This window comes from Cervus canadensis, chromosome 16 (genome assembly GCF_019320065.1).
Source record: "Cervus canadensis isolate Bull #8, Minnesota chromosome 16, ASM1932006v1, whole genome shotgun sequence".
NCBI classification, from domain to species: Eukaryota; Metazoa; Chordata; class Mammalia; order Artiodactyla; family Cervidae; genus Cervus; species Cervus canadensis.
The window spans coordinates 363525-375783 of record NC_057401.1 but is presented as its reverse complement, the minus strand read 5'-3'; the positions used below and the strand labels follow the sequence as shown (position 1 = coordinate 375783).

The 12259-nt window shown below is 48.1% G+C and overlaps 1 protein-coding gene across 2 annotated transcripts in view; it reads left to right on the top strand.

Annotated features, from left to right (window-relative positions):
• The window catches only part of SLIT3 (slit guidance ligand 3), a 717262-nt gene that overhangs the window by 565234 nt on the left and 139769 nt on the right, over positions 1 to 12259 (top strand). For both annotated transcript variants that reach the window (XM_043488926.1, XM_043488927.1), the window contains exon 10: positions 6568 to 6639. In XM_043488926.1, coding sequence (XP_043344861.1) covers positions 6568 to 6639 — 72 coding nt within the window. The remainder of the gene's footprint in view (positions 1 to 6567; positions 6640 to 12259) is intronic.

The window sequence follows — 12259 nt, the reverse complement described above, 5'->3', positions numbered from 1 at the left end:
AAAAAAAAAAATTCCATCTTATGTCCATGGCCACTTGTATAACCCAGATAGCTCCTTCTCCTTAGGGATACTTTGCACTACATCCAGCTCTCTGTTCCCTATCTGCCCAGTCTTGAGCTGGTCATGATGCTCTTAAACCTTGGGAAGGATCTGCACTCCCCAGCACTTGGGGGATGGAAGGGCTGTCTCTCATGCGGAGCAACCTGGCAGACTCTTTTCAGGTTGTTTTTCAAAGCCAGAGCAGTTCACAGTGTGCGCTGGTCTCCCCACATAGCAGAGCCAATTCCTCTAAAAATAGCTTTCTTCCAGAGAACCCACAGCGACAGTTCACTGCAGATTTTCCTCGAAACTGAGCTCCCACCATCAGCACAGTTCTTGCTGCTCCCTGTCGTTTCTCTGAACCCGCTCTAGCCTCCAGCAGGGGTAGATTCTGGGAAGAGCTAGAGGCCCACATGGTCTTCTGTTCTGTGGTCCTCATTCCACCCTCCTATGTCCTCAAGGCTTGAGAGGGACTGTCTGTACCTAGAGCTCCTTCTTCATCTCTGTCCCATCTCCTTCCATTTTTACTCTTTTACCCCACTTAGTGTCATCCCTGTCTCATGCCCTCAGCTCTAACAAATAAATTTAGCTTCTCGAGAAAGGTTATCATTGTTTAGTTGCTAAGTCATGTCCAATCCTTTGCAAACCCATGGACTGTAGCCTGCCAGGCTCCTCTGTCCATGGGATTTTTCAGGCAATAATGCTAGAGTGGGTTGCCATTTCCTTTCCAACCCAGGGATCAAACCCATGTCTCCTGCATTTGCAGGCAGATTGTTTTACCACCAAGCCCAGAGAAAGGTTGTGGATGGACTTAAATGCCAACTCATAAATCAGAGCATCTAGGGAGAAAGGTAGCCCCATTTTCCACCTGGTCTCACCTCAGCCCTATTGTTTATCTGCAGTGGAGAGATAAAAAATGGTTTATCTGCTTAACAAAGCAAATATGCACCTACAACACTGGTCACCAAGGAATTTTTTAGAGAGAGAAATTTTAAGAAAAAAGCAGCCAGCAGAACAAAAGGGCTGGAGGACTCTGGGCATCATCAACATCTGGGATTCTTAGAACATGCTGAGGACAATGGGTTTCTGGGGGACTACCACGTGGAAGGAGGGGCATGGGGTGGGTGGGGACAGGAGGAGTAAAGGGGAAGCCGATCAGGCAGCAGAATAATTAAGAACAGAGCCTTAAGATAAATGGCCCCGGGCTGTTTTTTATTTTATTTATTTACTTATTTATTTATTTTTGGATGTGCTGGGTCTTGGTTGCTTTTCAAGGACTTTCTCTAGTTGCAGCAAGAAGGTGCTAACTCTCTAGTTGTGGTATGCAGGCTTTTCATTGTGGTGGCTTCTCTTGTTGCAGAGCGTGGGCTTTAAGGAATGTGGGCTTCAGTAGTTGCAGCACATGGGCTTAGTAGTTGTGGCTAGAGGACTCTAGAGTGAGGGATCAATATTTTTAGCACACAGGCTTAGTTGTTCCTTGGCATGTGGAATCTCCCCAGATCGGGGATCGAACCTGGATTCCCTGCATCAGCAGGCAGATTCTCAACCAATGGGCCATGAGGGAAGTCCAGTCCTGGGGTTTGAATCTTGCTTATGGTTCTTTGGGTACCTGTCTTAACAGCTTAGGGCTTCTCAGGTGGGTCAGTGGTAAAGAATCCACCTGCCAAAGCAAGAAGATGCAGGAGATATGGGTTTAATTCCTGGGTTGGGAAGATCCCTGGGGGAGAAAATGGCAACCAGTATTCTTGCCTGGGAAATCCCGTGGACAGAGGAGCCTGAAGGGCTACAGTCCATGGGGTCACAGAAAGTCAGACACAACTGAGCAACTTAGCATACACGCGCATGTAACAGCTCATGTTTCACTCAGTTCCCATCTTTGCAAAGTGGGGCTCATCATCCCTACAAAGATTCTCCATGAAGGTTAAATAGCATACTTGTGTAGAAAATTAGCACAATGTTTGAAAACTATTAAATGGAATCTGAAAGGGAAAAGCTGATTCTCATGTCACATATGTGACATGATAGAATGCGTTAGTTTCAAGTTCTCATTTTTTTCAAAGTTGATGACAAAGATTTCTCTGTTAGAGGCATCTGAGAATATGCATATAATAATAAGAGCAAACTTGACCCTGTTTTCTATAGGCAATGCCAGGAACTCTGCAGAGTTGGTTAGGAATGACTCATGCCACATATGCCCACATGCTTCACCTTTGTTGTTATTTTTTAATATCTATTTAATTTGTTTGTTTATTTGGCTTCACTGGACCTTAGTTGTGGCATGCAAGATCTTTCCTTATGGTGCCTGGGCTCACTGGCTGGGGCATGCAGGCTTGGTTGCTCTGTGGCAGGTGGGATCTTAGTTCCCCAACTGGGAGTAAAACCCACATCCCCTGGCATTACAAGTCAGATTCTTAACCTCTGGACCACCAGGGAAGTCCCATGTTGTTTCTACTTCAGTAATACTACTTTCTTTGTAGTACTGTTGAAGGAATAAAATGAGCCAGTGTGTGCAGAGGACAGTGTATGAGGTACAGCAGGCCCTCAGTAAATGGTAGATGTCCATCATCGTTGCAGCCGATATTCTAACCCAGTCCCAAAACCTCTTTATCAGGTGACGTGCTGCCATGGCCCTGCTCTGGCTGCGTCCCTGCCAATCCCTCTGGCATCACGGTGACTTCTGGGTTGCTGGAAATGCATTGTGCTCAGCTGAGTGTTTGCAAAGGGCAGATCGTTAAGGAAGCACCGAGGAACTAGGGCAAATCAATACAGCGCACAAATGGCTAAAATCCCCGTCAGATGTTCCCATTGTTTCTGGTGCCGGAAGATGCTCAGATGTTTGATTTGTATGTTTGTTTTTATGCTAGTTCTATTAAATCAGTTTGCAGCCTGAAGAATGTTTGCCAAAGAAAGACACACGTGCCAGTTAAGAGAGACTGAAGACAGCCGCTGGCTTCAGACACAACCCAAATGTGACAGTCTTTGCTGATGTTCATGCTTCTTTTTGTCCTTGGCACTGAATTTTTGTCACGGGGAGCATGGATCTTTGCATGCTTGTTCCAAGCTGTGTAAAACCCACCAGAGGCCACCTCCTGTGCGGAGCCTGTGGGAGCAGAGCACGCACCCCCCAGACTTCGCCCTTGACCGAGGGGCCATTTTCCTGAGGATGAACAGGCAGTACCAAAGGAATGGCGATGCCTCGGCTGCAAATGGTATTCAGCAAAGCTCAGTGACTGAGAGTGTGAGCTTTCCAACTGGATGAACGTGAGTCTGAGTCCCAGCTGTAGCTTTTCCAGGCTTTGTGAATTTGAACGAGTGACTTAAACTCTCCGAGCCTCAATGTTCTCATGTTTAAAGTGGGAACAGTGATAAGGAACAGGACCTGCCTCCAGGAGGTGTAAATATTTAGACGAACCTGTGCAAAGCTCTTAGCCTGATGCCTGACTCAACAAGTCCAGGCTGATACATGTTAGCTCTTATTGTTGCTAGCATTCTCACCCTGGCTTTAACTTCACATTTGAAGTACACTGACCAAGTCTGGAGCCCCAGAGGCAAGGCTAACCCACATCATGTCCTGGCTTTGGCACTGTATAAGGGGTTGGAAGTCCAGCTGGTACCCACAGCAGCGTAAGAGGCAGAGAGACTGCAGAGATGAAGACCCTCCCCAGAGTGTGCAGGGTACAGAGTGCAGGGTACACAGCAATGTCACAGCCAGGGTTAGCAGACTGAGATCGTAATTCTTTGCTCTTTGTTCAAAGTCACACCTTTGCACTCTGCATATGTTTTATAAATACACACACACACGTATATATATATATCTTTCCCAACCCAAGGATCCAACCCAGGTCTCCTGCATTACAGGTGGATTCTTTACCATCTGAGCCACCAGGGAAATCCTAAATACGCACACACACACACGCACACACACACACACACACACACACACACACACACACACACACACACACTCACACACACACTCCTATATTCCACCTTCCCTCAACTTCTACAGCCTTTTTTACGAAATACCTACTTCAGAGGGTACATGATGTCTCCGGATGAGGACTGGGATCCTCGCTCCTTAAACTTTTCTGGGACTTTGGGAAAGCTACCTTAGTCCCTGGGCCTCAGTTTCTCCATGTTTTCAGAGAATGCAGAGCATCCACTGGGTAGAAAAAGAAAGATGCCATCTCTGCCACTTAAAGCTCTGTCGCTTTGGATAGGCTATTGGGTCCCTGTAGGTTTTATTTTCCTCATCCACAAAATAGGACTAACACAGTTTGCCTCCACAGTGTAAGGACTCAGAGAGAGAAAGAGACGTAAATCAACTCGATTCCATAAAGGACAGCTCTTCTTGTTATATTAGCAATAAAATCTAGTTCTGTGATGGGCCGTCTTGGGCTCATCTCTGTCACCACATTATTAAACTCCTGGGGACAGACATCACCTTCTACTCCCTGACTCGCCTCCCTTAGCTCTGGCACCCCTCACTAAGGTGGACGTTAATCCTGACGCTCTGCACGGGCAGCCGGCTGATCTGACTTGCACGTGCTCCTGGCCTCAGCCGGGAGCGGTGGGTCCTTTTTGCAGGAGTGGAAGGGGTTGCCATCGTTACAGAGAGTGGTTCTCTCCAGAGGCATCCTCCAGCCCCCAGCCTCCTGCCAGAGTGGCAGGTGAATCCCAGGATTCCTGGAGAGCATTTGCCACCCGACTGGCCACCCCAGTAGTCCACAGAGCTGCTGCCTTGGCTGAGAAATTCCTGAACTCTGCTCAGCTGGAAAATGAGAATGTCCTTGGACCCTCTCAGTCAAGGCGGCCTGCCCAGATCTGCCGCCTCTGTGGGTGGCTGTATCCCATAGCTCGCAGCCTCTGCAACCTCGTGGCATGCTTTTTGGCTCACTGTGAGCCAGCCAGGCCCCTGTCCAGCCATCCTGTGCCCACGAGCCCAGCAGAGCACACCCCCGCCCGTTCCGGCCCCACAAAGACTCTCTTAATAGACTGTGGCAGTCTCATTTGTAGACTCGATTCATCCGGCAGCCAGGAATGATCTGTCCTGATGCTCCTCTCTCCTCTCACCCGCCCTTCCTCTTTCTCCTCCCCACCCCTCACCCCCTTCCTTCCGCCTAGAGAGTGATTTGTCTGTGTTATGGGTAGGCCTGACAAACCATTCCACATTAGCAGCTAAGATGTTGTTTGAAATGGGAAAATTGCTGGCAAACTGCTCCATTAGTGGTTCTAGTAACAAATACTCTCTTTCCCCCAATGAAGACGAGATTGCAGGGGCACAAATTAATATGACTGTCTCCCCTTTTCTGCAGCGGGGATTACTCTTCAAGATGAACGGGTTCATCCCAGCCAGAAATGTGCCTCCTCTAGATGTAGCCTCCAAGGGAGCCAGCTCCTCCCGTCTCTTCCTTCTGCTTCCCCCAGCCCTCCCCTCCACACATACACATCTTTTTGTATCCCAGCAAAGGGTTTGGGGCTCATCCATGCCAAATGAGGAGATGATGAAAAGATCCACACCTCGGAGAGACGGGAGATGGATGAGGAGGAGATGCTGAGTCTTCAGCCTGGGCCAGGCCCTCATTCATCACCTCTAATAGAGGGCCCTGCCTCCCACTCATGCCTGTTTCCCACCACACCTGTTCTGGGTGACGGGAAGTCATTTGAGAGATGAAAGAATAAAGAACGGAGAAGCATGCTCACTCCCCACGCTCCTTCTCTTCTGAGGAAGCTGTGGGCCCTGAGCCTGCAGCGTCTCTTCTTCTTTCTAGAGTAATAGAGGAGGAAGCATTTCAGCAAAGTCTATAAGACAGTAAAGCCACAGACTGCAGCAGCAGCCCTGGGGGAGTGGTCCATTCTGGGCCCCTGGGGTCCTCCAGATGTCAGGGAGCCAGTTTGATGAATGTCGGGCTCAGAGCTCAAAGACTTGTAGACTCCATGATATTAGAACAGCCAGTTCAAAACCCAGAAACAAATATTGAATCATTAGGTTGTACACCTGAAATTAATATTAAGTTCTATGTCAGTTATACCTCCATTAAGGAAAGAAAAGCCCAGAAATGAATCGGCCTTGGTCATGTCTGCCTGTGCCGCATGCCAGCAGCAGGGCACTTGAGGTTTTAACTGAATGGTGACTTGCTTCCAGGATAGACAGGCAATGCTATCTGTTCATCTCTCTTTGCTCATCCTTCTCTTTATCCCTTTGGCTTTTTCAGCCCTCTGGTTGCTTCCTACAACATTTCCTGAAGATGACAACTGCTTCCCAAAGACAACTTGTCATCAGCAAGAACCAAACATCCTCAAGGAGAAGTCATCTTTTCTAGCTTTCTCCCAGGGGAGTTAGACCCTGGGCTGGGCACCCCCAGACACCAGAACATGAGTCTCTGGCTTTTGGACAGTGTTTACAAAGTCTCTCTTGTCCAAGAATGTGCACCGTTGACGGGAGAAACCATCCTGTCCTCAAGGCCCCCAGCAACCAGTTGTTGATGGATAAATGGTTAATCGACTCTTCTCTGCTCTGTTTCTCAGACGCCTGGAACAGAACTCCATCAAATCCATCCCTGCTGGAGCCTTCACCCAGTACAAGAAACTGAAGCGCATGTGAGTCTCCCCAGCGAGAAAGATCTTTTCAGTTTGGGGGGTCATAGGTGTAGTGGGCAGTCTCCCCAGATAAGGAGCTGCATGACCATGCTCAGGAGAACTCAGTGTTAGACCTGGAATGTCTCCCAAGACTGGGAGGTGCGGCCTGAGTGTTGCCTTCAGATGGGGAGGTGTATGGGTTCAGGCATCTCAGAGCTTAGGGCGTCTCCAGCTACAATGCAGTACAATTATCTGGGTAGGAGGTGGGACTGAGTTGGCCTAAAAAAAGGTCCCATCTCTCTGTTTTCCTGCCCTCTGGCTTTGGGGATGTGGCCCTCAAGTAAGCACTTCAGTAGAGATGTGACCGTGACTCTGTATCATCCTACAGCACCATAGCTACACCCCTACCAGCATGCACACATTCAGCTAACAAATGCTCAGCAGGTGTCCACTGGTGTGAACTGTGCTGGCATCTATGGTAGAAGACAAACTGAAATGGTGTCTGCTCTGATGGCCCTTACATATTCGAGTGGGACGGCAAATATCAAATTGATCAGTACTAGAAAGTATTGGATTGGCCAAAAAGTTCACTCAGGGTTTTCTGTACCATCTTATGAAATAAAACAAAAGAAGGAAAGAGAGTCATGGAGAGGCCATCTCCAGGCGGGTTGGACCATGAAATCCTCTGTGTGTGGGTGACCTGAATGAAGGAAGGGAGGGAGTCTAGATGAGCTCGCAGGATGGTTTGCAGGATGGTGAGGCAGAATGGAGTGAATGAAAAGGAAAGTGGCGGAGATTGTGCTGGAAAGGTAGGTAAGGGCCAGATCCTATGGACCCTTTAGACCCGTGGTCAGGACTTTCTAATCTTTCTGAGTGAGGTAAGAAGATTAGATCATCACCCTCAGCCGTGATGATCCCCATCATTGCCATTACCACCATATCCAGTATTACGCCATCGCTACATCCTATCAGTTCCTGGTGACACCAACATGACTGACAGCATCCTGAGCCTCATTGCCTTCATCCCCACCATCGTGGCAACATTGTCAGCACCACCCCTCCCCTTCACACGACTGCTGTGAGCTCTTCTCTGTGAGCCAGTCGGAGTGGGGTGCTCTGAAGGGAGGCTAGTAGGATTCAGATACACCCCCACCATTGCCATCATAGATATGCAGAACCTGGGAGGGAGGCTCTCATTCCTTTCCCAACCTAAAAAACCGTTTATGATAGCCCAGTAATCACGATGCCATCTTCAGTGCATTTGCTTCCTTTCTCTGGCTCCCGACAAACGAAGGAGAGAGAGGAGGTAGAAATAGGCACAGACTTGGTTTTGTTCCCTTCCACTGCAGGCTGATTCATCAGTCTCCCTTGAGTAGGAGGGCCTACATTAAAGAGGTTAAGTGTCTGCCGGCTCCTTTTATGTTAAAAATAAACATCCCTGAGAAACAGTGGCATTGGTAGGCTTTACCCTCAGATATCGGGAAACCAACTTCCCATCTCCCTGGAAATCCAAACCAAACAAGATTTTCTCCTGGTACAGTTCCAGAAGTAGAAACCAACGTAATGTGCCAGCCCTGAGCACATACTCCTTCCCTCCACTAGGCAGCACTCCTGCTGGAGGAGCTGTATAAATATGGGCCTTAATATTTAAAACCTTGGTCCATTAATCTCCCGGTCTCCCTGCTTTCCCAGCTCACTCTCCATAACCCCCACACCCCCCAATTCATTTTTAAAGCCCAGCTTGATTATGCAGCCAGATAGTAATTTCAGTGAAAAATGACAAATTCAGTCACTGCCCCAACCTCTATCTCTTGCATGATTTAAGTGACTACTCTAATTTTTTGTGAAGTCCAGGTAATTTAGAACATGGCTATGTTTTACTGTCCTTTCTCCATCCGCTTAGAATTGCCACAATCTGTGCATTCAAAATTCATAAGACCTTCTCAGTATGACCTGGGGAGTGAATTTCATTTTTGATCATTTTTATGCTATCGATATTTACTATGATGCTCTTTTTTTCCTTCCCAAGAGGATGGTGGTAGGAAAGAGAGAGCACTTAAAATTTTTTCTGACTAATAGAACGTCAGAAATCTAGACTGAAGTGCAAGGGCTTGGGAGACATAAAGTCCCTGGTGAAAACAGATTTTAAAACACAGAGTGAATTCCTCCCAGGCGTATGTGGCCAGTTTATCTCTACTATCTCACAGAAAGATGTTTTCCTTCAACAATGAATGAACCACGTCCTCTTCTTATCTCCATTCCAATGACAAAAAAAAAAAAAAAGTTTTCTTGATTGGATGGCTTTGTCCCTGAATAGAATGAATTTCAAGTGGTCAGCTTGGTGTAAAAAGAGTATTTCCAGGTAAAATCTAATATAAAGGTTGTGCTGTGGTTCAGTCACTCTGACTCTTTGCGACCCCATGGACTGCAGCATGCCAGGCTTCCCTGTCCTTCACTATCTCCCAGAGTTTGCTCACATTCACATCTATTGAGTCGGTGATGCCGTCAACCATCTCATCCTCTGTTGCCCCCTTCTCCTGCCCTTGTCAGGAGGAAAAGACCCCAGCATCAGGGTTTTTTCCAATGAGTCAGCTCTCGCATCAGGTGGCCAAAGTATTGGAAGTTCAACTTCAGCATCAGTCCTTCCAGTGAATATTCAGGGTTGGTTTCCTTTAGGATGGACTGGTTGGATCTCCTTGCAGCCCAAGGGACTCTCGAGAGTCTTCTCCAGCATCACAGTTTGAAAGCATCAGTTCTCTGGTTCTCAGCCTTTTTTATGGTCCAACCCTCAATTCATACATGACTACTGGGAAAAACCATAGTTTTGACTATACGGACCTTTGTTGGAAAAATGATGCCTCTCTCTTTTAATATGCTGTCTGGGTTTGTCATAGCATTTCTTCCAAGGAGCAGGCGTCTTTTAATTTCATGGCTGTGTTCACCATCCACAGTGATTTTGGAGCTCAAGAAAATAAAGAGTAGGAGGGAGAGTAGGAGGCATTAGGGAGGATGCCCCAGTCTTACAGGGCTGGTTAAGCGGGAACACTGACACTTGAAGGTCACACCCATGCTCTTAGGCAGAGCAATATTCCACAAGTTCCACCAACTTCTAGTGGTTTTAAGCTCATATCCCCCACTTGACCCTCATCAGCATTGGAAGTTACCACCTCTGTTCTGAACAACCTGCAAAGGCCACTTCTTCTCCATCATCCAGGGGACTGGGATAGGTTTGAGACTAACCATGTTTTGAAATACTGGTCTCAAGTATATCTCAGGGACCACCTGCCTTGGAATCACCTGGAGATTTGTTATGTATGCAGATTTCTAACCCCAATTCCCCAGTTGGCCAAATCAGACTTTCTATGGGTGTGTTTAATTTTTTTTTTAAATCTTTTAGCCTCACTTCATGGCATGTGGGATCTTAGTGCCCCAACCAGGGATCAAACCTGTGCTCCCTGCATTGGAAGCATGGAGTCTTAACCACTGGACCTTCAGGGGAGCTCCTGTGGGTGCATTTTTAATAAACTTCTAGTGGTTTGAGAACCACTAGCCAAGGGTGGCCCAGACACCAGGACTCAGCTCTGGCCCACCTGATGTAGACTGAGGGAGGCCAAGCATGGACACAGGCAGGCAGTCAGCCTCACTAGGCTGCCTTCCTGTCCAGGCCACCGCCTTCTGCACCCAACTCGATGAAGTGGAAAGGAGACTGCACATGCCAGTTCTGTGCCCAAGTCACTGTGTCCGATCACTTGTCGCTCCAGTCCTTTACCCCCACGGCTGCTATTCCCTTCCTACAGAGTTAAGAACCACCACAGTCAGTTCCCAGCTAAACTGTCACTTCTCCAGTGTCTGCATGCATGCATGCCTGGGCACTCAGTCATGTCCAACTCTTAGCGACCCCACAGACTGTAGCCCACCAGGCTCCTCTGTCCATGGAATTTTCCAGGCAAGAATACTGGAATGGGTTGCCATGCCCTCCTCCAGGGAATCTTCCTGACCCAGGGATCGAACCAAAATCGCTTGTGTCTACCAGCTGAGCTACTGGTGGTGGGGGTGGGGGGCAATCCCAGGTCTACTCCCAGCATCTTCAAATCATGAGACATCTCACCTTGTCCTTAGAGAAAGATGCTTGCAGAAGAGTCTAGTTGTGAGCTGAAAACTAGTTTGCACTGACAAGACTAAAGCAGAGGGCTTCCGCACTGGCCACAGAATTTTCTCTCACATGGTAGAGGACTCAGGACCTTGAAGGGACCTCCCACTGGGGATGTCACACACACACACACAAATCACCAAACAAAACAGGCTTTCTCACTGGAATGATCTAAGTACAGACTGCGCACTTGCCTGAAGTGCCTTGCCAGGCAGCCACGCTGAGGCCCAGCAAGATTAGGGTAATCTGGGGCATTTGCTTGTTAAGACCCTCATACAAAAAAAGAGCTCTGAAGAAAAGCCTGGTGTAAGCTGATGAGTTTGCGAGCACAATCTGTGGATTTGTTAGAGGCAATCTCGCCTGCTCAAGGGATAAGCCCACCAGCTGTGCCTAAGAAACCTTAACCTGAGAAGTAGCTTTCAATTCACAAGCCATGGAAACAAGGAGGAAAGGGAGCAGAAACCTAAGCACAAGTTGTCGGGCAGCCCTTCTGAAGGCTAGTTTCTCAGGGGGCGCTAGTGGTAAAGAATCTGCCTGCCAATGCAGGAAGCATAAGAAACAGGGTTTCAATCCCTGGGTCAGGAGGATCCCCTGGAGGAGGTAATAGGCAACCCACTCCAGTATTCTTTTCCCGGAGAATCCCATGGACAGAGGAGCCTAGCAGGCTACAGCCCATAGGGTTGCAAAGAGTCGGACACAGCTGAAGTGTCTTAGCACACACATGCAGAAGGAGTAGAGAAACAGGCTCAAGGAATGCACTTAAGAGGCTAGGGGAGTTGGGCATCTGACCTCACTGGAAGCAGTTGCTTAGATGTGCTTTCTTCTCAATATTCCCCCGTCTCCTCCTTGTTGACCCTCCAAGACCCCCAACTTCCCCTCTTCTTCACAAAAGCAAAGACCCGTTGATTTATTTTGTTAAAGAAAAGGCACCAGAGTTTATTGTAGCTGGAAATTGGAGCATCCTCACATCCAGGGACAGGAGCCCAGAGGCTGTCTCTGAGCTAATGACTCCTAAGAGATATCTCTGCACTCAGGGAGATGTTGTTAGTGAGAACTAGATGTGGGTGTTCAGAAGTGAGCAACCTCCTGATCAGGGAGATTCTAATGCCCCAAGGCTGGGTTAGCTGCCTTCTAACACACAGCATCCTTCTCACTCACCTTGTTTCTGGTCTTCCCCACCCTGGGCTTGCTTCTGTCCAAGGAGTATTGCCAGTGACAATCCCATGTCTCAAAGTCACCGTGAGACTCTCATGATATCTTTACACCACACGGCCTGATTTCAGTCACTGCTCAAAACCTCCATTCAGGTCAGGGAGGAGAAGTCACTGGGGAAGCAAAATGACTCAGGACTTTGGGGGAGAAAAGTAAGCATTTGCCGAGACATTACGTAAGAAGGTGAGGCTTACAGGAACCCTGGGCTATGTTTAGGTGAAGCTGGCTTCTGCTTCATTTATGCTATAATTGCCTGGTTCTGCAACCTACAGTAAGGCC